Source organism: Panthera uncia, assembly GCF_023721935.1.
Source record: "Panthera uncia isolate 11264 chromosome E2 unlocalized genomic scaffold, Puncia_PCG_1.0 HiC_scaffold_19, whole genome shotgun sequence".
Taxonomy (NCBI): Eukaryota; Metazoa; Chordata; class Mammalia; order Carnivora; family Felidae; genus Panthera; species Panthera uncia.
Genome location: NW_026057588.1, coordinates 23,459,089 through 23,482,670, shown reverse-complemented (window position 1 = coordinate 23,482,670; position 23,582 = coordinate 23,459,089). Strand labels below are relative to the sequence as shown.

Below are 23,582 nucleotides of genomic sequence, written 5' to 3'. Positions count from 1 at the left end.
CTGCTTCTTTTGGTGTATAGAAATGCAACTGATTTCTGTGCATTGATTTTATGTCCTGTGACTTTGCTGAATTCATGTATCAGTTCTAGCAGTTTTTTGTGGAATCCTTTGGGTTTTCCACAAAGAGTATCCTGTCATCTGTGAAGAGTGAAAGTTTGACTTCCTCCTTGCCAATTTGGATGTCTTTTATTTCTGTTTCTTTTTTTTTTTTTTTTAACATTTATTCATTTTTTTGAGAGACAGAGAGCAGGGGAGGGGAAGGAGCTGAGAGAGAGGGAGACACAGAATCCGATGCAAGCTCTAGGCACTGAACTGACAGCACAGAGCCTGACATGGGGCTCAAACTCACAGACCATGAGATCATGACCTGAGCCGAAGTTGGATACTTAACGACTGAGCCACCCCTGATGTCTTTTATTTCTTTTTGTTGTCTGATTGCTGAGGTTAGGACTTTCAACACTGTGTTGAATAAAGTTACAGGAGTGGTAATGTCCACTTTCTTATAGAGGTATCACTTCACATGAAGAGGTGGTAATATAATTATATTTCAAAACTCATGTTACTTATATAAAGAATATTCAGATACTCTAACCTTTTCTTTTTTGGTGATTATAGAATAAATGTGTCATTAAATTATTTTTATGTATTTGTTATAGACCTGTCAATTCTTTATAGTTGTGTTCTCCATAATAGTTATCAAGGGTGCCCAAAATCTTTGACCCAACAACTTTGACTAGATAAGTGGAAAAAAGTCTAATATGAGATATAAAATGTTTTTCTCAGCATACATTTTAATTGGTTTGCATTTAGCACTTCTGTCAGATTCTAAGTCTTATACTTGGAAACTAGAACCAACAGTAGGTATAGTATGATATAAATATAATTAATTATTTCACCTATATATTTCACAAAACATTAGCATCTTAACTGCTTAATAAAAGCTTTTAAAATATCAGTATAAAATAAACAATAGAAACTTGATTTACTCAGATCTAAAGGAATTGATTTGGTTTCTGCCTGTGATTATGATTCAGTAGAGCATGTTAATAGATTATAGGGGAAAAATTAGAGTTAACTTTAAATATAAGCTAAAGTAATAATATAGTAGTAATAGCCTTTTCTTTATTTTTCCACAGTTCTTAGTGGTCTGTGTTCTAATGACTGTCCTCGTAAGATAACAGTAAGTAAACAAATCTCAGTTGTAAAATTTTCAGTGAAAATATTCTGCATAATAGATACTCACAAAATACTTATAAGTTACATTCAAATTGTTATTATTTAGAAGTGATTAAAGTATCCTTTAGTGCTCAAAAAACTTTACTGAGAATAAAATACCTTGTCTAAAAGATTCTCACCTCAAGGTTCACCTCCTTTATGAAGGCTTTTCTGATACCTTCCTGTAATTTCTTGGCATAAGGCATACTACCGCCATTTTAGCATATATAATACTTGAGCTCACGTCTCTATATTAAAAGCCTCTCTATACTAGACTGGCATCCCTTAAGGTCAAGAACCCTCTCATCATGTATACCTGGTACATAACCGAAGGTCAAGCATATAGTAAATAATGATTTTTTTTGGTATAGTCTTAATATTGACTTTCTGTGCTTCAGTGAAATAACAAAGTGTAAAAATAATTAGGCTTAGTTTTTTAAATTGCCAGTTCATATAAATTATAATAAGAATATTATATTGTGTATGGGTGTGGGTGTATCCCTGCTTGGGTCCTCATAATAACCTTGTTTCATGAGGAATTACCCCCCATGTAAAGATGAGGAAACTAAAGCTTAGTGAAATTAAATTATCTAATCATAGAGCTATGAAGTACTGGAACTAGAGCACAAAGCTAGGTGTTCTGGTTATAGTCTCACACTTTTACTACCCCAGTTAAGCACTGCAAGACCAACACTTTGTGTATGGTTGGGAAACTTCACATATTTGAGACATGTGGAAACAGACCCTAACCCAGAGATTTGCATGCAGAGATTTAATTTAGACTCAACTCCAAAGCAACAGCTATTGGCCCTTCAGAAATGGCTCAAATAGAGGCAGAGAAGCCAGGCGTTTGTATTCCTGCTTTAATCAGACTTTGCCTGCAGGCAGTCTCCAGGAAAGGCTTATAGCTAGTAGGAGCCAGCTCCCTTTGGCTGAAAACAGTGTCCAGGTAGGAACCCGGCTGTGAGCTATCAGCAGCCAACACTTTGAGGAGCTCAGGGAATAAGTGCCTCAGTCCTGAAGAAAATATCTGGACAACGCATCACATCTTTTATGAATGTATATGAGTGCCTGGTCAAGTCCATCTGCTTTCATATCATTATAAAAATGTAGATGTATATAGTAGGGGAGGCTATGGGGAGGGGAATGCAGAAGATGTATGAGAACTCTCTGTACCTTCTACTTAATTTGGCTATGAATCTAAAACTGCTCTAAACAAGAAAGTCTGTTTTTTAAAAATTTTAACGTATAGATGTAATTAATCAGAGGCTTAAGATTAACTTGGTGATTTAGGTATTGTCTACCTAATCTGTGAATTATTCAATTCCTCTTGCTTCCTGTCATTGACCATATTCATTACATGGTCAAGCAAAGAACTGTGAAACATTGAAATGAAACCCACTCATTTTACCTATAAGTTCTGGCAGAAAAGTGGATAGGAAAGGCTGTATGATTAAAGCAGCTGCAGGTAATACTTCTGAGATCAATAATGTCCCCATTCTCTTTATCTTAAAATAAAAGCAACTTTAATTGTATGGAGAACTTTCATTTAGAAAGTCACATAAATTGGGGTGCCTGGGTGGCTCAGTCGATTAAGTGTCCAACTTCAGCTCAGGTCATGATCCCCCGGTTTGTGGGTTCGAGCCCTGCATCGGGCTCTGTGCTGACAGCCTGGAGCCTGCTTCAGATTCTGTGTCTCCTCCTCTCTCTTCCCCTTTCCTGCTCACACTCTGTGTCTCTCTGTCTCTCAATAATAAATAAACGTTTAAAAAAAATTTTTTTAGAAAGTCACATAAGTAAAATTCACCATGCAGAGAGATGTTCTTACGATGATTACTCCAACAGTCCTGCACCTTTGGGCTTTTTTTTTTGTGACAGATCTGCCTCCCATTCGTCCATTTATTATTTTCTTTGAAATTCAGATCCTGCTGAACTGCCTTCACATATATCATTTTCCTGCCCCACTGATATCACAAATCACAATTTTATGACAACCTAAAAGAAACAAATGCACACTATACTTCCCCAGTTTTCCATATATCAAATGTATGCCCTCTTGTATTTTATGAAAAAGTAGGCCTTCTTCATATTGCTTTGTACTGAACATAGTATAAGTTTTACATCAGGTATATGACCCTATGTGAAACTAAGAGGGAAAATGTACCTACCACATGAGTACTTTACCACTTGAGTTAATTTATGAGTTGGATAGCTCTTGTGCTACTAATATGTTCCCACCTGATACAGGCAGCCTATTTGATAACATGAAGAAAGGAAGGAATTATTCAAATCAGAAACCAATCCCACCCAAATTCCTTCATCTCCATTTTGAAAACCCCTGGTCATACTCTGGACCTTATCTACCAGAACTATTTTACTTTAGAAATTTTTTTATTGTTTGTTTATTTATTTATTTATTTATTTTGAGAGAGAGGCATGCAGGCGAGCAGGGGAGGGGCAGAGAGAAAGGAAGAGAGAAACTCCCAGCAGGCTTCATGCTGTCAGCCCAGAGCCCAACTCAGGACTTCATCTCACAAAGTGTGAGATCATGACCTGACCTAAAATCAAGAGTCAGAGGCTTAACCTACTGAGCTACCCAGGTACCCTACTTTTGAAATTTTAATGCCATCCATTCAGCTATTTGACTACAAACTGTTTTCCAGCCTTCTCTTTCCCATTACTACACCTGTTCAACTTTAAGGCTGTTCGTCTCTTGACCTGTAATCAGCCCACTCCTGCCTTTACCCTCCTCGTTTAGCTACCATACATCAACCTCACTCCTGCCATTACTTTTAACTCCCATTAAGCACTCTCCTTCTGCTGTACCTGCCTAGCAAAATTATAGCCCTGGGTTAGTCCAAGCTATTTACCTTCTTCAGTCCTAGACCTAGGCTCCTGGGCATTTCTAAAAAAAATAATAAACATACTTGCATATTGGTACCACCACTAGTTCATAGTCTTTACCTGAAATGAGCATTCTTAATTGTATCATAGTCTTATATGGATTCCTAGTCATCTTTTCGCCCATTCCTTTTCTCTGATTACTTTCAGGATTTTCTCTTTGTCTTGGGTTTTCTGCTGATTGAATATGATATGCATAGATAAATATAGGTTTTTAGTATTTTTCCTGTTTGGTGTTCTCTAAGCTTCCTGGATCTGTGGTTTGATATCTGTCACTAATTTTGGAAAATTGTCATGTTATTTCAAACATTTCTTTCTATTCCTTTCTCTCCTTCTCCTTCCAGTAATCCAGTGACACATATGTTACACCTTTGTCCCACAGTTCTGTTCAATTTTTTCAATAGTTTTTCTCTGTTTCAGTTTTGGAAGTTTCTATTGCTAGATCTTCAAGCTCACTGATCCTTTGTTCAGCCGTATCCAGGCTTTCTTCATTTTAATTATCTCTGTCATTTCTGTTTGATTCTTAAGAGTTTCCATCTCTCTGCTTGTATTAACAGTCTGTTTTTGCATGCTGTCTACGTTTTCCAGTAGAGCCCTTAATGTATCAATCATAGTTCTTTTAAATTTCTGGTCTGCTAATTCTAACATTCTGCTATATCTGAATCTGGTACCAATGCTTGCTTTGTCCATTCAAACTTTGTTTTCTGCCTTTTAGCATGCCTTGAAATTTTTTGTTGAAAATCGGATATTATATATTGGGTGAAAGGAACTAAGGTAGATGGGCCTTTAGCATGAGGTTTTATGTTTATCCAGCTAGGATAACTCTAACAACTGTGTTTACTGTTTGCAGTAGCTATGCTGTCAGAGGAAGCAGTTTTCTCCAGTGTCTTTTTTCTTCCCTATTGTCTTTGTGTTTTTCTCCCACTTCTTAAACAGGGTCTGAGGCTTGCAGTGCTTTTAGCTATAATCCCATTATAAGACAGAAGCCCAGTTGATGTGGTGGTAAGGAGCAAGAGTTAGAAAATGCATCCTATACTCCTATGATTAGGTCTCAGGCTTTTAGTGAGCCTGTGTCCCTGGGATGTGGCATACACATGTGCTTCTTCTTAGCTTCCCCTCCCCCATGGGCAAGACAGGAAGGCCAGAAAGGGCTAAAGTTAGGCATTTCCTTTCCCCCAGGTTAAACCCAGGTCACTTAAGATCTGGTAAAATAGTTTTCCTTGAGGGTAAGGTGTTAAGAACCAAGGGCTCTGGGCCTATGTCAGAATGCTTACTTCCCCTCCCTGTGCTAGAAGCATGAGAGTTCTGACCCAATCTTACCCCTGAGAATCTGGTGGGACTTCTGGAGGTAAAACTCACAAAAGCGTGGGGCTCCTCTAAGACTGTTTACCTCCCTCTTCCAGAGTTTGAATTCTCAAACTAGTTCCTATTGAGCTTCCAGCAATTTTTCCATTACAGTTTAAGTGTCCTACCAGTACTAGCTCCAGTTTCAGTCATCTGCATCTAGGCCTCTGCTCCCAGTAAGCTGTGATTCTGTATCCACCCCTCTCTCCAGTGTCAGGGTAGCAGTTTGCCCTGTGACCTGAGTTCTCTGAATCTAAGGAGAATTGTTTTACTTCAGCTTTTTTGTTCTTTTTCTGAGGAGTTAGGACTTCCAAGCTCTTTACAGGTCAGACCAGAAACTCTCCTCATATTTTTTCTTTAAAGATTTTTTTTAAGTAAATTTATTTTGAGAGAGCAGGAGAAGGGGAGAGAGAGAGAGAGGGAGAGAGAGAATCCCAAGCAGGCTTCATACTGTCAGCGTAGAGCCTGACGTGGGGCTCAATGTCATGAACTATTAAAGCATGACCTGAGCTAAAATCAAAAGTCAGATGCTTAACTGTCTGAGGCACCCAAGAGCCCCTCTCCTTGCATTTTTATCAGTATTGCTTTATTTTTCCTTGTTATAGCTTTATTACAACATAACTGACATGCAATAAGCTGTACATAATGAATATATTCAATTTGATGTTATGATGTATATATTATATATATATACACAATATATATATTTATTTGGATATATATATCCATTATATATGGATATATCATGCCAATATAATGAAACACTATATCTAAAAGTTCTTTTGTGCCCCTTGGCTATCCCTCCTTCTCACCTTCCCTGACCCTCCTCCCTATGCTACTTACTTTTCCTCAGTCACCACTGATAGCTTCTCTGTGAGTGTTGCTTTACTTTAAAAGTTGTTCTTGTTACTTCATGGCTTTTATCAATATGTCTTCCTCTGTGTCATTTATTGTTCTTTTCCTTGAAATTTGTTTAACTTTTTTTAAAATTTGAACATGTATAGAAGTATAGGTTAATATAATAAAACTCCTTGTGTCCATACTACCATCCAGCTTCAGCACTATCATCATATACCACCACCTACTAATTCCATTCACAGCCCCTCTTATGCTATTTTAAGGAAAATCCATTATGTCTTATATTCTGTAAATACTTCCATGTATATCTCTCTAAGATAAGGACTTTTTACATGTTAGACCAGAAACTCCCATTTTTTCATAAAAACTATTTTATATCCTTTCCAGCATCTTCTTAAATCCATCCCCACGTTCATTTCTCAGTCATTGACCTAGATTCCTACTTCAAAGGGAAAATAAGAATGTAAAATCAGAATTTCTTCAACTGTGTTCAGTAACTTTGGGGAAGTTATATAACTCCTATTAAGCCTTATTCTCCACATCTGTATAATGGGGAACTAATTGTATGCATTTATGTTAGCTTCCTATTCCTGCTGTAACAAATTACCATAAATTTAGTGGCCTCAAACAGCACAAATATATCCTTTTACAGTTGTGGAAGTCAAAAATACAAATACGCTTCACAGAGCAGGACTCCATTCCTTTGGAGGCTTTAAGGAGAATCCATTCCCTTGCCCTTAACTTCTCAAGGCCACCTATATTCCTTGGCTTATGGCCCTTCTATCCATCTCTAAATCCAACCATGTAGCATCTTCGTACCACTGACCCTAACCCAATCCTGCCTTCCTCTTTCACTTATAAGGACTGTAGTGATTACATTGGGTCCATCTGGACAATCCAGGATAATCTCTCCATCTCAAGAACCTTAATCATGTGTTTGCTTCAGCAACACATATACTAAAATTGGAGTGATACAGAGATTAGCATCGCTCCTGGGTAAGAGCGACATGTAAATTCATGAAGCATTCCACATTCTTAAGGGAAAAAAATCCTTAATCACATTGGCAAATTCCCTTTTGCAATATAAGATTATCAACAGGTTTTGGGAGCTAGGATGTGAACATCTTTAGGGGACCATTATTCTGCCTACTACACTACCTCCTAAGGTTTTTATTAGGATTAGAAGAATTAATGTAGGCAAATCAGAGCAGAGGTCTAATACACAATAAATACTCAAAAAGTGTATCTGCTATTCTTTGTCAATGGTAATGGTTATTTCCCTGCCTCTATAACATCCCTGTATTAGCAAGGATAATGAGTTCCAAATTTTTGAGAAATGCTGGTGTTCTGTTTGCCTTCAAGATAAGACTAGAGGTCTATTTGACTTCATGACTTTTTTTCTTATAATGTAAATCTTTTTTGATATATATCACAAATTTATGAAATATGGATATCTATTTTTAGTGAGAGCTACCATAAGCATCTGTGAATCTAAAGAGTATTTTTATTCCTATTTCCTGATTTTTCTCTTTAAATACCAAACTAATTTTTTTAATCTTTTATTCACAATTTAACATATATTGTGGGGACGGCTGGGTGGTTCAGTAGGTTAAGCATCCGACTCCAGCTCAGGTCATGATCTCACGGTCTGTGAGTTTGAGCCCTGGGTCAGGCTCTGTGCTGACAGCTCAGAGCCTGGAGCCTGCTTCAGATTCTGTGTCTCCCTCTCTCTCTGCCCCTCCCCTGCTCATGCTCTGTCTCTGTCTCAAAAATAAATAAAAACAAAAATAAAATAAAATAAAATAAATAAAACATTTTAAAAATAATAACATATACTGTGTTAGTAGAGATTATAGCTTCTTTCTCTGTCAATTGGTAATTCTTTTAACCAAAGCCTGCTGACTTTTCCCGCTTTATGGATTATGAGTCTATAAGCAGGCATATGAGTGTTCTCATTGAACAAAGGGTTGGAAATAGTCCTTTAATCTGCTATACACAAAAAGAATCCATGCATATTCCTTTTAAGTAGTTTCATGAGGACAGAGGAAGGATCTGTTTTGCCTGTCTGTATGTCCTAGAACATAGCACAGGGCCCGTGCTTACCAGTTTCAGTTATCTTCTATAGCACTAAATATAATCTCTTCATCCACACCCATCCCTTTTGCTATTTCTTTTTATTAATCAATGTACTAATTATGCTGTGAGTTCCACATCCTTCTCAGAGACCTCATTCCATTGTTTATTCTACCTAGCCTGTGTATTCAACCTCCGCCTCTCTGTTGCTGCCTTCCCTTCAGCATTTAAGGAGCACCCAAGTCTCTCTTATCTGCAAGAGCAAATATGCATATTTTCCAGAATCTCACATCCTCTCCAGCTATTACCTAATCTCGGTTTTCTCTGCTCAGTCAAATTTATTAAGTTGTCCACCATTGGATCTCTCCCAATTAGTTACTTCCATATCCTTAACCGACTGTCATAATCTAGCATTTGACCTGAGGCCTGGTTCTCCTGACCACTCCTAGGAACACTCTCCTTTCCTTGGTTTCCTTTATTTTCACCCTTTCTGGCTCCCTTCCACTTCTCTGGCCATTCTCCCTTTTCCTTTATGGACATTTACTCTGCCCATCTGGAAATGCAGGTGCTCCTCAGGCTCTCACTCTAGGTTCTCTTCTCACTCTACTCTCTTAGTTATCTCAGTCTCTCCCCTATTTGTTTGGTGGGTGTTTTGTTTTGTTTTGTTTTGGGGTGCTTGTTTTTGCCATTTGTATACTGATCACTCCCAAACCTGTTTTCCAGCCATCTCTCCTGAGCTTCAGACCTTTATATCTGAGTGTCTTACAGGGACTGATAAAACTGAAATCCAGTGTTTCCCCACAAAAACTCAGTCCACTTCCTATGTTCCCTTTCTCAGTTACTTTTTCCTTTCCCTTACCCCCCAGATCTACTAGGTTATTGGTCTCAACCCCTAAATATCCTTCCTCTATCCAATCATCATTTAGTCCAGGTTATCATTGTTCTTGCTTTTCATGCCTGACTGTTGGGAGTTATCTGAGCCATCCTTCAAAAAGGTACCCCAGTGATCTTTCTAAAATACAGACCTTCAGTGGCTTCTCTTTGTCCTTGAAAAATGGTCCAAACCTAGTTAGACCTAGTTTGACCTAGCTTGAGCTTTTGTTTACCTCTTCAGCCATATTCCTTGCCATTTCTCCTCACACCCACTCCCAGCTCTCTCAGCCACACATAACTACTTGTTCTGCCATTCTGTCTCATCTCCAGCCTCTTGCATGTTTTTTCTCTGTCCTGAAGCCTCCTCTTCTCCACCTTCTCCTAGATTCCTTCATGTGACCTTCAGGTCAGCTTTCAGACAGTATTTCCTCTGAGAATCATTCCTGGGCTCCCCACTGACATAGGTCTGGATATACCGTCTGTTGTTTCTTAGCACCCTATGCATAGTCCTGCTACTTACCACTTCTGTATTTGGTGAGTTATCTGTGTTCAGCCCTTGAAGGAGACTGGGTCTTGTTTATTATTCTGTACTTACTCCCTTACACAGTGGCCTGACACATAGTAGCACAATAAATATTTATGTATGAATAAATGAGCTTTTCCTAAAATTTGGTTTCCTTTTTTTTTATGGGCCTTCATTGATAAATTTACCATACCACCTCTTAACCACAATCACAATCCACATACCACCTCTTAACCACAATCACTTAACATATTCATTGCTAAGTTTGAACATTTGCAGAATAAATTACAAACTATTCACAAGAGAAATGCATTCTGCAAAGCCCTGATATAAAGGGAAAACATCCCTTTTTTATGCTCTCAGAGATACCTCATTATGAGACAGATGTTTCAGTTGTTACTACAAACAGATTTTTAATATATGTAGCAGAACAAGATGTATCTTTAACATTTTTTTTCATCTTTTCAATCAGAAATATTCTCAGGCTTGTATTTGTTCTGTGTAGGAATAATATGAGAAAGTATAAGCCAAGTAAGTTTCTCTTTGTCTTTATTTTAAGGAAAATAATCTGATTTAGTACTTTTACCTTCCCATCTTTAAAAGACACTAGTCTTTGCTACAACAAATATTTATTGATCAAAACAGATTTATGTATTTGATATCTTTTTAAACTATTATTCTACCTTTAATTCTAAGTATTTGCCTTTTTATCACACCTGACAGTGGCAATATCATCTTTCTTCTACCAAGGATAGAAAAAAATTGAAATTTTTCTGCATTTAATGTCCTTTTGTAGTCCTTTACAAAGGGAAAAGTTCCTTGCATTTTTAACAGGAAAATAACCAAAATTAAATAAATAATTTACTGAATTTAATGTCTTGAAGAAATAAGTAAGAAATAATAGAAAAAATTCAATATTGAACTAAATTAGGCAATACAGTTAACACTAATGAAAATAAGGAAAAATATCCATGAGTGTTTATAAAAACATGAACAAGATAAAAAAATTACCTGTGAGAAAAATAAATCCATATGTAAGTCACCTATTTTTCTAACATTTTAGAATCATAAACTTTATATTGCATAGTTAAACCTAATATTGATTTTAGCTAACACAATGTGTCTTACAAGTTCTTCCAGTTTAGTTTTACCATCCAGAGCCAGTGATGTAAAATATACTGTAGTCTCCAAGTAGGAGCCCAAGACCTTAAAACAAATCCTTAGATAATCAGGCACTTAACAGTGACATAAACCCCCCCCCCCAAAAAAAACCCCAAGATTCGTCTAGGCTACTTAAAAAGATAGTCTAATGAAGAAAAGAAATGTATTCCAACCCTGATTTTCTATAATTCAACAGGCATACAGAGGACAGTTAGTTTAAAACAATCTGTATAATACAGCACCCAAACAGTGTTGCATCAATATGACACATCCTAGAACAAGAAAAATGAGCCAAATATAGTCCTTGTTTACTTCTAGAATGGAAAACTTGAGAGATCACTAATATTTTTTCATTTAACTTCTCTGAATTCTCTCAAACGAATATCAGACATGACATTTAAAAGGAAAGTTGGGACAATGTGAGAGATTTGTACTAAGATTTTCACACAGAAAGTGAACTTACTAGATGATGGGGTATAGGGCTCAGCATTCCAGAGGAATAGCTAATGTCTTAATTTTTTCTTACCAAAATTTATGAAATCAATTTATGAAATGTTTTCAACAAATATGTTTCTGCCTTGAAAATAAAAACTGAAACTACTGTAAAATTTATGTTAACTATACTTCAATTTAAAAACGAAAATAGGCAATTACAACATGACTTCTTCTAATGACAGAAGGAGGCTTCGTCTCCTAAGTCAGAAGTTGGCAAACTGTAAAAGACCAGAGAGTAAATAGTTTCAGCTTTGTGTGGGTCACATGGTCTCCATCTCAACTACTCAACTCTAAAGTAAAAGCAGCCATAGACAATATGTAAACAATGAGCAAAAATCTGTGTTCCAATAAAAATTTATAAAAACAGGATGCAGGCCAGGTTTGCCACAGGGGCCATTGTTTGGCAATGCTTACCCAGGGTTATACACTCAATGATTGACTGCTTTACCACTTACTCAGCCTGATTCAAAACATCATTGTACAAATGTCATGTTAAGTGAGGTGTGTCCAGGAAAGTGTGAGTAAATTCTTGGGCTTTGCAGTGAATCCAAGAGAAAAAATGCTCCTGTATGATCTGAGACCCCAAAATACACAGAATATGAAATCACAATATACTAGATATCATTGCTGAAAACAGGAGGTTTGGTCACCCACACGTATGACACAGTCCCTCCCTTCCCCCAACTCTTCAGAACATGGAACACCACTCTTTTATACAATTCAAGCCAGAAATGCCTGGTGGTGTACCTTATGTTTGGGCTGGCACCTGTGAGTATAACTGTCAATCCATTAAGGCTTATTTGTGCTTCCTATCTAAGTTTCCAGAGCCTTCACTCTCAAACAGCACTTCTCAAAAACCATGGTTTGTGACCTAAACTGTATGTACCACACCCTGATGTGAAATTTTCAGGCCACATTAAAACATGGTTGTGCACATGGAATACTACGTGGCAATGAGAAAAAATGAAATATGGCCTTTTGTAGCAACATGGATGGAACTGGAGAGTGTGATGCTAAGTGAAATAAGCCATACAGAGAAAGACAGATACCATATGGTTTCACTCTTATGTGGATCCTGAGAAACATAACAGAAACCCATGGGGGAGGGAAAAAAAAAAAAAAAAAGAGGTTAGAGTGGGAGAGAGCCAAAGCATAAGAGACTGTTAAAAACTGAGAACAAACTGAGGGTTGATGGGGGGTGGGAGGGAGGGCAGGGTGGGTGATGGGTATTGAGGAGGGCACCTTTTGGGATGAGCACTGGGTGTTGTATGGAAACCAATTTGACAGTAAATTTCATATATTAAAAAATTTAAAAAAATTAAAAAAAAAAAAAAAACATGGTTGTGCACAAGTTGATCTGCCTGTGTGTAGATATGGCATCATGCCTTCAATCTTACTATTACGGGCTCTCTAAAACCCTCACATTCCAGTATAAAAAAGAAGATTCAGAATCACTGGGAACTGGGTCATAATCGTGAGGCACTTATAAACATCATTCCACACAAAAAAAGTTGCCAAACCAGAAGCAAGGACAAGATGTAAGACATAAAGGACCAATGATTTTTTTATGACTGAGGAGGTCATTCATGTATTCAGTCAGTATTTATTTATTCACTTCCTGCTATGTTCTAGGTGCTACATGAGACAAAAATCACTGCCCTCATGGAGATCACAGTCTAGTACACTAGTACAGCATACTAGTAGAATGAGATATTTGAGCTGGGAGTGGCCTTTATATTGCACAGCTCCAGGGTTTCACCATTCATGTCACAGTCTGTGTCAGTGGCACCCCCTAGAGTGGTAAAATGGACAACCTGTAGAGTCTTCCATGGTGACCATGACTTGATTCTTGAAAGACTAGGATTTTAGTAGGTACAGAAGCAGAAGGAGGGCAGTCCAGGTAGAGGAAAATAGTATATGCGAAGGCATCATTTATTTAGTGCCTAAGGTTGATGTGGCTGTAGGCCCTGGGGCTATTAAGAGTAAATTCTTGTGACCTGAATTATAAAACCACATCATTCCTTCAGTCATTGAAAAAAAATAGTTGTTAAGCACTTACCATGATCCAGGCTCCACTATAAAACATTGGGATACAGCAGTGAACAAATCCAAAATTGTACCCAACCTCATGGAATTCACAATCCAAGACCATATGAAGAATTACAAGAATGATGAGCACTTCAGTAGTAAAGTACCCAGCGTTAGGAGTGCTTATAACTGGGCGAACATACCCAATTCAGGTAGTTAAAAATTGGAGGGATGGGAGAGGAATGGATGGGGTAAAAGCATAAAAGAGGGGAATGGGCTTGGATTGTTTAGGAAATCAAATGTCCACAGCAAAAACAATTCAAGAGTGTCTTCAAAGAAAGTGGGCAGCTCGAAAAAAAAAAAAGACATTTAATACACTTCTTGCTAATCCTGGATGTTAGGTCTCCATAGGAATGTGTAGGGGGGAACGTTGACCTCAGTGTGAATTCTGTAGGGGGGAGGAATTTCAAAGAGGAAACAGTTCATTTTATAGAAACTAGTATGCATTTGTTTCATTAAGCAAGAACTCTTAACACTTAGACAACCAAGATTACTGTACCACTTACTACAGGTTACATCCTCAAAAGTGTGTCTGTAAACTTCAGATGAAACTCAGGACCTCCAAAGCAGCACCAGGTCCATTCCTAGACCCTGACTCAGCCTTCTTCCCCCACTTACAAACCAGGGAAAAAAAAAAAACAAAAACAAAAACCTGTGTCTTTTTCTGTTCAATTCAGGAACTTAGATGTCTTACTGTAAAAAGGAAGAAACTCTCGTGAAATGGTGAAGAACTCCATAATTACTCACTTAATATAGGAAGTGATAAAAAAGAGATTGTTTACTTTATGTATTGTTACAAGTCTTCCCATTTATAGTAAGTACCTTTTCCTTATCCCATGTATGTGGAAAACATTTCTAAACGTTAAAACACATCATTGGCACATATAAACCTTATGGTAGAGTGATCATCCATATCAGACAAACTACTTAGAATTTTATAATTTCTGCCTTATTGTTCTTTCTGTTGAATAGAACAGGGGCAAGAAAACACCATCCAGTGGACAGATCCAGCTTCCTGACTGTTTTTGTGAATTAAGTATTATTGGGACACGGCCGCACTCATTTATTTACATATTATCTATGGCTACTTTAATGCTATATCAAAGTAACTGGCAATGCAAGACTTTATGGTCCACAAAGCCTAAAATATTTACTGTCTATCTGGCTCTATAGATAAAATGTTTGCAGACATCTGGGCAGAATAACAACAATAGAAAGTAAAAGTTACTCTCATCTTTCTCTGATTAACTAAACTTTTTAAGCTAGCACCCTAAATATCCATTCAGTCAAATATTTGCTGTTTCAGAGATGTTCCCTCCAAATCATTTTAAACTATCTCTTGTGAAACTATACAAGCTATAAGATTCTCTCATTTGAAATACTCTGATTTAGTGCTCAAGATAGGAGTGCTCCCATCTACATGATTGTTCTTTCTCTCAATTTAAATCACTTGCAAATTAAAATTTGCTTGCAAATTTAATAAAGGTTATTTAATGCTGAAATATCCATATTTTCTTATGTATACTACTTGCTTCCTTGCTTGTCAAGGGAATTCTACTCCCACACATATTCCAACAAGACCCTACACTTCACTTATATACCTATCTGATAGCCTTAAGTTTGCCCTTAAGAGGAAAAGGTCACACTATTTTGTAGTTACAGATGAAAATTGAGTATGCTCAAGTCATAATAGTATAGGCCATGTGAAAGCACTTACACAATAAATGCTTTCAGATCATGCCTTTTAAGAGCTAAATAATTTAAAGTAAATAAACATTTCATATTATATCACACAATTCAGAAAGCTTAATGATTCCCAACTTGAATCTCTCTGCCTTTCAAATCTGCGAAATTTCAATTCTATGAACTCTCATTTTACTGCTTTGCAAAATTTGTGTTGGTTAAGAAAGGTGCATTGCTACTATAAAAAAAAAAAAAAAAAAAAAAAAATTCCGCACCACTACAAGCAATTGAAAAGAATGAGAAGTGTCTCAGTGTTTTCTGTGTACCCAACTGAATCAATGGTTTTATTCTCTTGTATTGAATCAAATCCAATCATTAAACAAAAACTTAGGGTATGCTAAATACTCTCATAAGCTGATAATATTTATAAAGTATACAAAATGTAGTCCTAGTAGATAAGTGGGGTCCCCAAACAACCAGCATCAGCATCTCTGGAAAGTGTAAGAAATGCACATTCCCAAGGGCTCACCCAGACATGTGGAATAAGAACATCTGGGGATGCACTCAATCCATCTGTATTTTAACAGTCACTCCAGGTGTTCAGTGCTTTCTAAAGTTTGAAAGTCCAGTCCACAGCCCTGGACATTGGGGAAAGGGATTTACTATAGGCCATCTTTGTCTTACACAGCAATTATGTATACTTGGAAGTGGAATTTTATTCCAAAGATAAATTCTTGCAAAGAAATTATTCATGTAGTTTTAAAATCCTACAATAAAAAAAAACAAGAAGGTGAACTTGATAAATGTTTCTGGTTATAATCAAAATAATTTTGCTCACTTAATAGTTCAACATAATTGAAAAGGAGATTTCATTACCAAAATTAAAAAACAATAATGTGTACATATTGAATACTTACTGTGTGCCAGGCACTGTTCTAATTATTTTACACATATTTGCTCAGTCTTCACTATAATCCTATGAGAGAGGTACTGTGATTATCCTTAATTTAAGATGAGGGAACTGAAACAGGGAGGAGTTAAGTAACCTGCCGAAGATCACACAGAAAATAAATTAAAGAGGAGAAATTTGAATCCATATTGTCTGACTCTAAAAACTACATTGTTATTCTCAGGATTTGAAAAGCTAATACCTAAAATACTCTCAATATATGAAATATATGGAATAACTCACAGGCCTAAAATTATTGTATTAATCAGCTCTAACTACCATTACAAAATACAATAGAAATTTATGTTCTCACAGTTATGGAACCTGGAAGTGTAAGATCAGGGTACCAGTATGGTCACGTTTTGATGGAGGCTCTCTTCCTGGCTTGCCAAGGGTCACCTTCTTGCTTTGTGTTCATATGGCCTTTCTAGGTTTGAGCACATGGAGAGAGAGAGAGCAAGCTCTGTGGTGTCTCGAGGGTTCCACTCTCATAACCTCTCTAACCCTAATTACCTTCCAGATATCAGCACATTAGGAGTTGTGGCTTCAACATATAAATTTGGGGTGGAGACAAACATTCAGTCCATAACAGAACAAAAATCCATTTCAGAGGAGGTGTGAAGAAGAAATTAATGTGAAACTCACAGATGTGTTACCATCATTCCTGATTGACATTCCCATAGTTTGGGCTCCTGGCATATTACTTTTTCAGGTTTTACCTAAAGGAATTTAAGATGTGTGCATCAATACTTACATGAACTAGAGGAATTATTTCAGAAATTCTTAATAAAGATATGTAAAAGATACTAAAGATACAGCAATACTCCTAGCACTTCTACTGTATTAGAAGAGACACAGGGTAAAAATTATTCCAAGTATCTTGGCACTCAGTGTAAGCATGATCATTTTTTAGTATATTCTGTACTGAGTATTCATACAAATGCCAAGTGGCACTATCTTGGGGAAGAAAAAAAAACAACTCTGAAACATGTGTAATGCTATGACATATAGAGTAAGAGACCAAAAAGATTTATAGGCAGAGGTATCAGTCATCATTTCAAATGGGGAAGGCAAAGCAGGATTTATTACTCATTATGTACACAGTGGTTTTAAAACTTCTTGGTCTAAGGACCCCAAAGAGTTTTCTTTGAGTTATGTCTATCACTACTACTCTATTTGAAATTAAAAACAAATAATTGCTGGGGCGCCTGGGTGGCTCAGTCGGTTGGGCGGCCGACTTCGGCTCAGGTCATGATCTCGCAGTCCGTGAGTTCGAGCCCCGCGTCGGGCTCTGTGCTGACAGCTCAGAGCCTGGAGCCTGTTTCAGATTCTGTGTCTCCCTCTCTCTGACCCTCCCCCGTTCATGCTCTGTCTCTCTCTGTCTCAAAAATAAATAAACGTTAAAAAAAAATTTTTTAAAAAAACAAAAACAAATAATTGCTAATATTTCTATTAATTCATTTAAAAATAACAATAAACCCATTGTATGTTAACATAACCTACATTTTATGAAAAAATTAACTATACCTTCCAAATTAAAAAATTAGTGGAGTGGCATTGCTTTACATTTTTTTTTAAATCTCTTTAATGTCTGGCATAATAGAAGACAGAAGATTCTTCTATCTCTTTTTGCATTCAGTTTTTTGTTGTTTTCGTTGAAATACATGAAAAAAATTTTACTTCTCACACATGTATAGTAGAAAATGGGGAAGTTTGATTTCCTGTTCAGATTAATACTATACTGAGGCTGAACAAGTGGCAGTTATTGACAGGTTGCTTGTAGTGAGGAATTTTAAGCCATATCAATGAATTTTTCTTGCTCTGTTACGTTACCCACTGGTTATTTACAAGTCGGTTGAATAATTTTCCATACATTTGTGAATTTACATTTATTGAGGCTTGTTTTATGGTCTACTACTTGGTTCCCCCTGGAGAATGTTCTATGTGTGCTTGATAAGAATATGCATTCTGCTGGAGGTGAGTGCAGTGTTCTTTCCACATCTGCTACATCTAAATGATTTATAGTATTAAGTCATCTATTTCCTTGTTGATCTTCTGCCTCATTGTACTATACATTAATAAAACTGGTTTTTTGATAATTATAATAGTATCCAGCCATTATTGTTGAATTATTTATTTCTCCCATCAATTCTTTATGTATTTTGGAACTCTGTTGTTAGGTACATTTATAATTATGTCTCCTTTTGGGGTGCCTGGCTGGCTCAGTCGGTTGAGTATCCATCTTCGGCTCAGGTCATGATCTCATGGTCTGTGAGTTCGAGCCCCATGTCAGGCTCTGTGCTGACAGCTCAGAGCCTGGAGCCTGCTTCAGATTCTGTGTCTCCCTCTCTCTCTGCCCCTCCTGCTCATGCTCTGTCTCTCTCTCTGTCAAAAATAAATGAACATTTAAAAAATGTATAATTATATCTCCTTTTATCATTATAAAATGTCCTTTTTGTCTCTAGTAACAAATTTCCTCTTAAAGTGTATTTTGTCTTAAAGTGTTGTATGGCCACTCCAGCTCTAATTGGGTTACCATCTAGATGGGATTTTAAATCCCTTGTTTCTTATACTCTATTTTTTTAACTTATTTTCTTAGTAGTTTCTCTCAGAATTAGTTTCCATCTTAGAAACAATCTATTTAATTCATATTAATGCCAACTTAATTTCAATAGCATAAAAAAAACTTTGCTCCAGTATACCTCAGTTTACTCCCCCCTCTTTTGTTCTTTTGTTGTCATACAAATTACATCTTCATGCATTATGTGCCAACAACATGGTTTTTTAATTAATTACTTGCTAAGTGAAATAAGTCAGAGAAAGAGACATCATATGTTTTCACTCATATGTGGAATTTAAGAAACTTAACAGAAGACCATGGGGGGAAAGGAAGGGGAAAAAATAGTTTCAAAAGAGAGGGAGGCAACCATAAGAGACTCTTAAATACGGAGAACAAATTGAGGGTTAATGGGGACAGGGGAGAGGGGAAAATGGGTGATGGGCGTTGAGGATGGCACTTGTTGAGATGAGCACTGGGTGTTATATGTAAGTGATGAATCATGGGAATCTACTTCCAAAGCCAAGGGCACACTGTATCATACTGTGTGTTAGCTAACTTAACAATAAATTATATTTTTAAAAAAATAAAAATAAAGTAAAAAATAAAGACGTGTTTTTTATACTATATTTCCCCACATTCAAGCTAACTCAAATAAACCTTATTTGCCCCCTCTCCCAAAAAAAACCACAATGAACCACAATGACATACCTCCTCACACCTGTTAGAATGGCTAAAATTAACAACTCAGGCAACAACAGATGTTGGCAAGGATGCGGACAAAGAGGATCTCCTTTGCACTGCTGGTGGGAATGCAAACTGGTGCAGTCATTCTGGAAGACATGGATGTTCCTGAAAAAATTAAAAATAGAACTACCCTATGACCCAGCAGTTGCACTACTAGGTATACAGGAGTGCTGATTCGAAGGGATTCATGCACGTCAATGTTTATAGCAGCAGTATCAACAATGGCCAAAGTATGGAAAGAGCCCAAATGTCCATCGACAGATGAATGGATAAAGAAGGTGTGTGTGTGTATACCCACACACACACACACACACACACACACACATAATGGAATATTACGTGACGATAAAAAAAATGAAATCTTGCTATTTGCAACAATGTGGAGGGAACTAGAGTGTATTACGCTAAGCAAAATAAGTCAGAGAAAGACAAATACATGATTTCACTCATCTGTGGAATTTAAGAAACAAAACAGATGAACATAGTGAAGGAAAGCAAAAGTAATAAAAATTAAAAAAAAAAAAAACAGAGAAGGAGACAAACCATAAGAGACTCATAAATACAGAGAACAAACTGAGGGTTGATGGTGGGGTGTTGGGTAGGAGGATGGGCTAACATGGGCGATGAGCATTACAAAGGGCACTTGTTGGGTTGAGCACTGGGTGTTATATGTAAGTGATGAATCACTAAAGTCTATTCCTGAAATAATTATTACACTATATGTTAAGAAACTTGGATTTAAATTTTTTTTAAATAAACTTTTAACGTTTATTTTTATTTTTGAGACAGAGAGAGACTGAGCATGAATGGGGGAGGGTCAGAGAGAGAGGGAGACACAGAATCTGAAACAGGCTCCAGGCTCTGAGCAGTCAGCACACAGCCCGACACGGGGCTCGAACTCACGGACCGCAAGATCATGACCTGAGCCGAAGTCGGACGCTTAGCCGACTGAGCCACCCAGGCGCCCCTAAATTTTAAAAAATAATAAAAAAATAAAAATAAAATCTCTGCCTAGTAAGTCAAACATCTAGGCTGCCTTGGGGGCAATTTCTACTGACTGCTTTTCTTCCCTCTATGTATGAACCAAACTCTCCTATTTGTGTCATAATTTTCTGTTAAAAACCAGACATTTTATATAATGGAGATCTCTCCCCTGGGTTTGTTGTTTTTGGTGTTTGTTGTTGTTGCTCCTGTTTTTTCAGTGATTTTCCTGGGCTAATACTTTAAAGTCTCTATTGTGTGTAGCCACTGAAGTCCCTACTCAGCCTAAGAGTCAGATATAATTGGATAGACATTTCCTTAAATGAGATATTAGATGAGAGATTAGGGCCTTTGTGGTCTTTTGTCTGGAAACAGTGTTACATGTGTGTGGACTGCTAGTCTCCAGAAATATGTCAGAGCTTTTCAAAGCCCGTCTTTGAACATCTTGTTCACATTTTGCTTTTTAAGATTTGGTCAACCTCTCATTAGCCCAAACTGATATCAAATAAGCAATTGCTAATGATCGTTTTTAATAAATGTTCCAGTGTGATAGGGCTATCCACCCAGAGCAAGTTCTCAGTCTTTCCAAATAAAGATAGTTAGAATAGAGCTTTGGTGAAAACTGCCAGACACAGCAAATAGTGACATTTCTCTGTGGATGAGGCTTTGGGAGCTCCCAACCTGTTCTGCCCCTCTATTAGCTGCTATGCTTTCATTTTCACGCTAATGTAGTTGCAGAGCTGCTGATTTCAAAGCCTACTTCAGAGCTAGGGAAAGGGTTATAGGAATAGGACAAATTAAAATGCAGCAAAGTGCACTATTCTTAACAATATTCAGTTCTTTTCTTGAAGTTCTTTTCTTTTCAGATGCTTGCAAAACTTTGATTTCCAGAGTCCTGAAAGGATTTGACAATTTTTTTTTTACCAGTGTTCTCATTGCTTTTATGAAGGAGATTTTTGAGGTCCTTACTATACCATTCTAGAAGTGATTCTCCTCTATTATTTTAAAATCCATTGGTCTGTCTTGTACTTTGAATCTTCTTTTATCCATGAATGATTTAATAACATCATGCATTGGTCATTTGGAAAATACTGGTTTACCAAGTTATGCAGATCTTCCCAATATTAACATATTTCATTATATAATATTTTAAAATCACACTTGTTAGGGGTGCCTGGGAGGCTAAGTCAGTTAAGTGTCCAACTCTTGATCTCAGCTCAAGTCTTGATCTCAGGGTCATGAGTTTAAGCCCAGCATTGAGCTTCACACTGGACCTGAAGCCTACTAAAAAATTTAATTAAATAAATAAATAAAATAAAATCACACTTGTTATATCACCACTGATCGCATCGGAAAAGTTGTTAAGTTTTTAATATTTCAGGCTCACAGTGGTGGATACAAGTCTTCTAAAATTCCAATTTTCAGGGCACCTAGGTGGCTCGCTCAGTCCATTGAGTGTCCATCTCTTGATTTCAGCTCAGGTCATGATCCCGGGTTGTGGAATTGAGCCTCGCATCAGGCTCCATGCTAAGCATGGAAACTGCTTAAGATATTTCTCTCTCTCTCCCTCTCTCTCTCTCTCTCTTCCCCCTCTTCCCCCCCACCCCTGCCCCCTCCCTTACTTACGCTCGCTCTCTAAAATTTAAAAAATAAATAAAATTCCAATTTTCATTGAGAAGCTCAAATTTTATCATTAGCCACGAATACTGCCAGTCATTTTCCTACAAATGACAGACTTGCCTTGTCATTTTCAAGAAAATGTTGGCTAAATTGAAATACCTAATGAACAACCATAGTTTAGTGCCACTGCTGATTATTCACCCTTTTTACAGTGGGACCTTAGGACATCCCAGGGACCCAGGGACCTTCCACCATAGTCAGAACTATTGTATGGAGGAATTGAATCTGGATTTCAATATCAAAGTGACCGACCCATGGTGAGAAGTGAAATTCAGCTTTAAGACTCATAATAGTGACTTGCTGACCTTATTTTTTAAATGAATATAGAACAAGAGAGAAAAACATGCCTAAGTAAATCTGTAAAATAAGGTACTGTGGATAATAGTATGAAATTTTTCAAGTGTGAAGTACAAAAAATAGTCTAGAATACATTTGGGGAAGTTCACTGAAAACACTGCTTATATTCAAGATACCAGTATTCCAGCACATAGATGAGACCATGGGTAATGAAGTAAATTTGAGGTTGTAACACAGTGATAAATGTAGCCTCATAAATATTATTTCAAGCTTCAGTGGGATGAGACAAGAGTAAACTATGAAAGGGCATACCCTATTCCAAAGAAATAAACCTAGGAGAGATGAAATAATTCATATTAAGAAGTGTATACCACATTAGCAATGTTTGTTGCTAAGCATGTGAAGCAACATTCAGCTAGTAGGAGTGTAAACCTGTATTACCACTTTAGAAGAGAGAGAGAGAGAAAGAAAGAAAGGGAAAGAAAGAAATGGCACTACTTGTGATGAGCACCTGGTGTTGTATGGAAGCGTTGAATCACTATATTGTACACCTGAAACTAATATTACACTGTACATTAACTAACTGGAATTTAAATTAAAACTTAAAATAACAACAACAGTAATAATAATAATAATATTGCTACCTACCAACATAGGGGAAAAAACAGAAGGAAATATTGAATATCTATTCAAAGAGTGTTTAGAGCCCCAAATCCTCTCCTTGCCTCAGCTTTGTAGATGGCTTCCATGTCTATTCTCACCCCAGCAGAAGTTTGGGGTTTTATTCTCTGAGGAGGTTGTTCAACTGCAGCATGCCAGGCACATAGCGTAACCCAAACCTTACCCCTAACCTAACACTTAGCCCCTAACCCCTAAACCTAACTCTATGGAAAGGTCTCTGAACTGCAGGATGCCAGGCACATACCTTTACCCTGGCCCTAATCCTAACCCTAACCCTGGCCCTAACTCTAACCCTATATTTGAGAGGATAAAAAGTAGATGTGTTATCTATGTAATGGAATATTAGTCATAAAAAATAATGAAATCTTGCTATTTGCAATGACATGGATGGAACTAGAGGTTATTATGGTAAGCAAAATAAGTCAGAGAAAGACAAATACCATATGATTTCACTGATGTGGAATTTAAGAAACAAA

General features: G+C 37.0%; 1 protein-coding gene, 2 long non-coding RNA genes and 1 other non-coding gene across 4 annotated transcripts in view; 2 read left to right on the top strand and 2 right to left on the bottom strand.

Annotated features, from left to right (window-relative positions):
* Positions 1 to 23,582, top strand: part of ITFG1 (integrin alpha FG-GAP repeat containing 1) — a 342,666-nt gene that overhangs the window by 252,515 nt on the left and 66,569 nt on the right. Inside the window, exon 13 of the mRNA XM_049620921.1 lies at positions 1,137 to 1,180. Within this exon, the coding sequence (XP_049476878.1) occupies positions 1,137 to 1,180 (44 nt within the window). The remainder of the gene's footprint in view (positions 1 to 1,136; positions 1,181 to 23,582) is intronic.
* LOC125915222 (uncharacterized) overlaps positions 1 to 23,582 on the bottom strand; it is a 199,208-nt gene that overhangs the window by 132,947 nt on the left and 42,679 nt on the right. The window lies entirely within an intron of this gene.
* On the top strand, positions 7,252 to 7,355 carry LOC125916221 (U6 spliceosomal RNA). The gene has a single exon (XR_007455838.1). It is a non-coding gene; the product is annotated as a U6 spliceosomal RNA (small nuclear RNA).
* Positions 18,282 to 19,653, bottom strand: LOC125915221 (uncharacterized). The gene is made up of 2 exons (XR_007455608.1): positions 19,432 to 19,653; positions 18,282 to 18,548 (listed from the first exon to the last, which is right to left on the bottom strand). It is a non-coding gene; the product is annotated as an uncharacterized LOC125915221 (long non-coding RNA).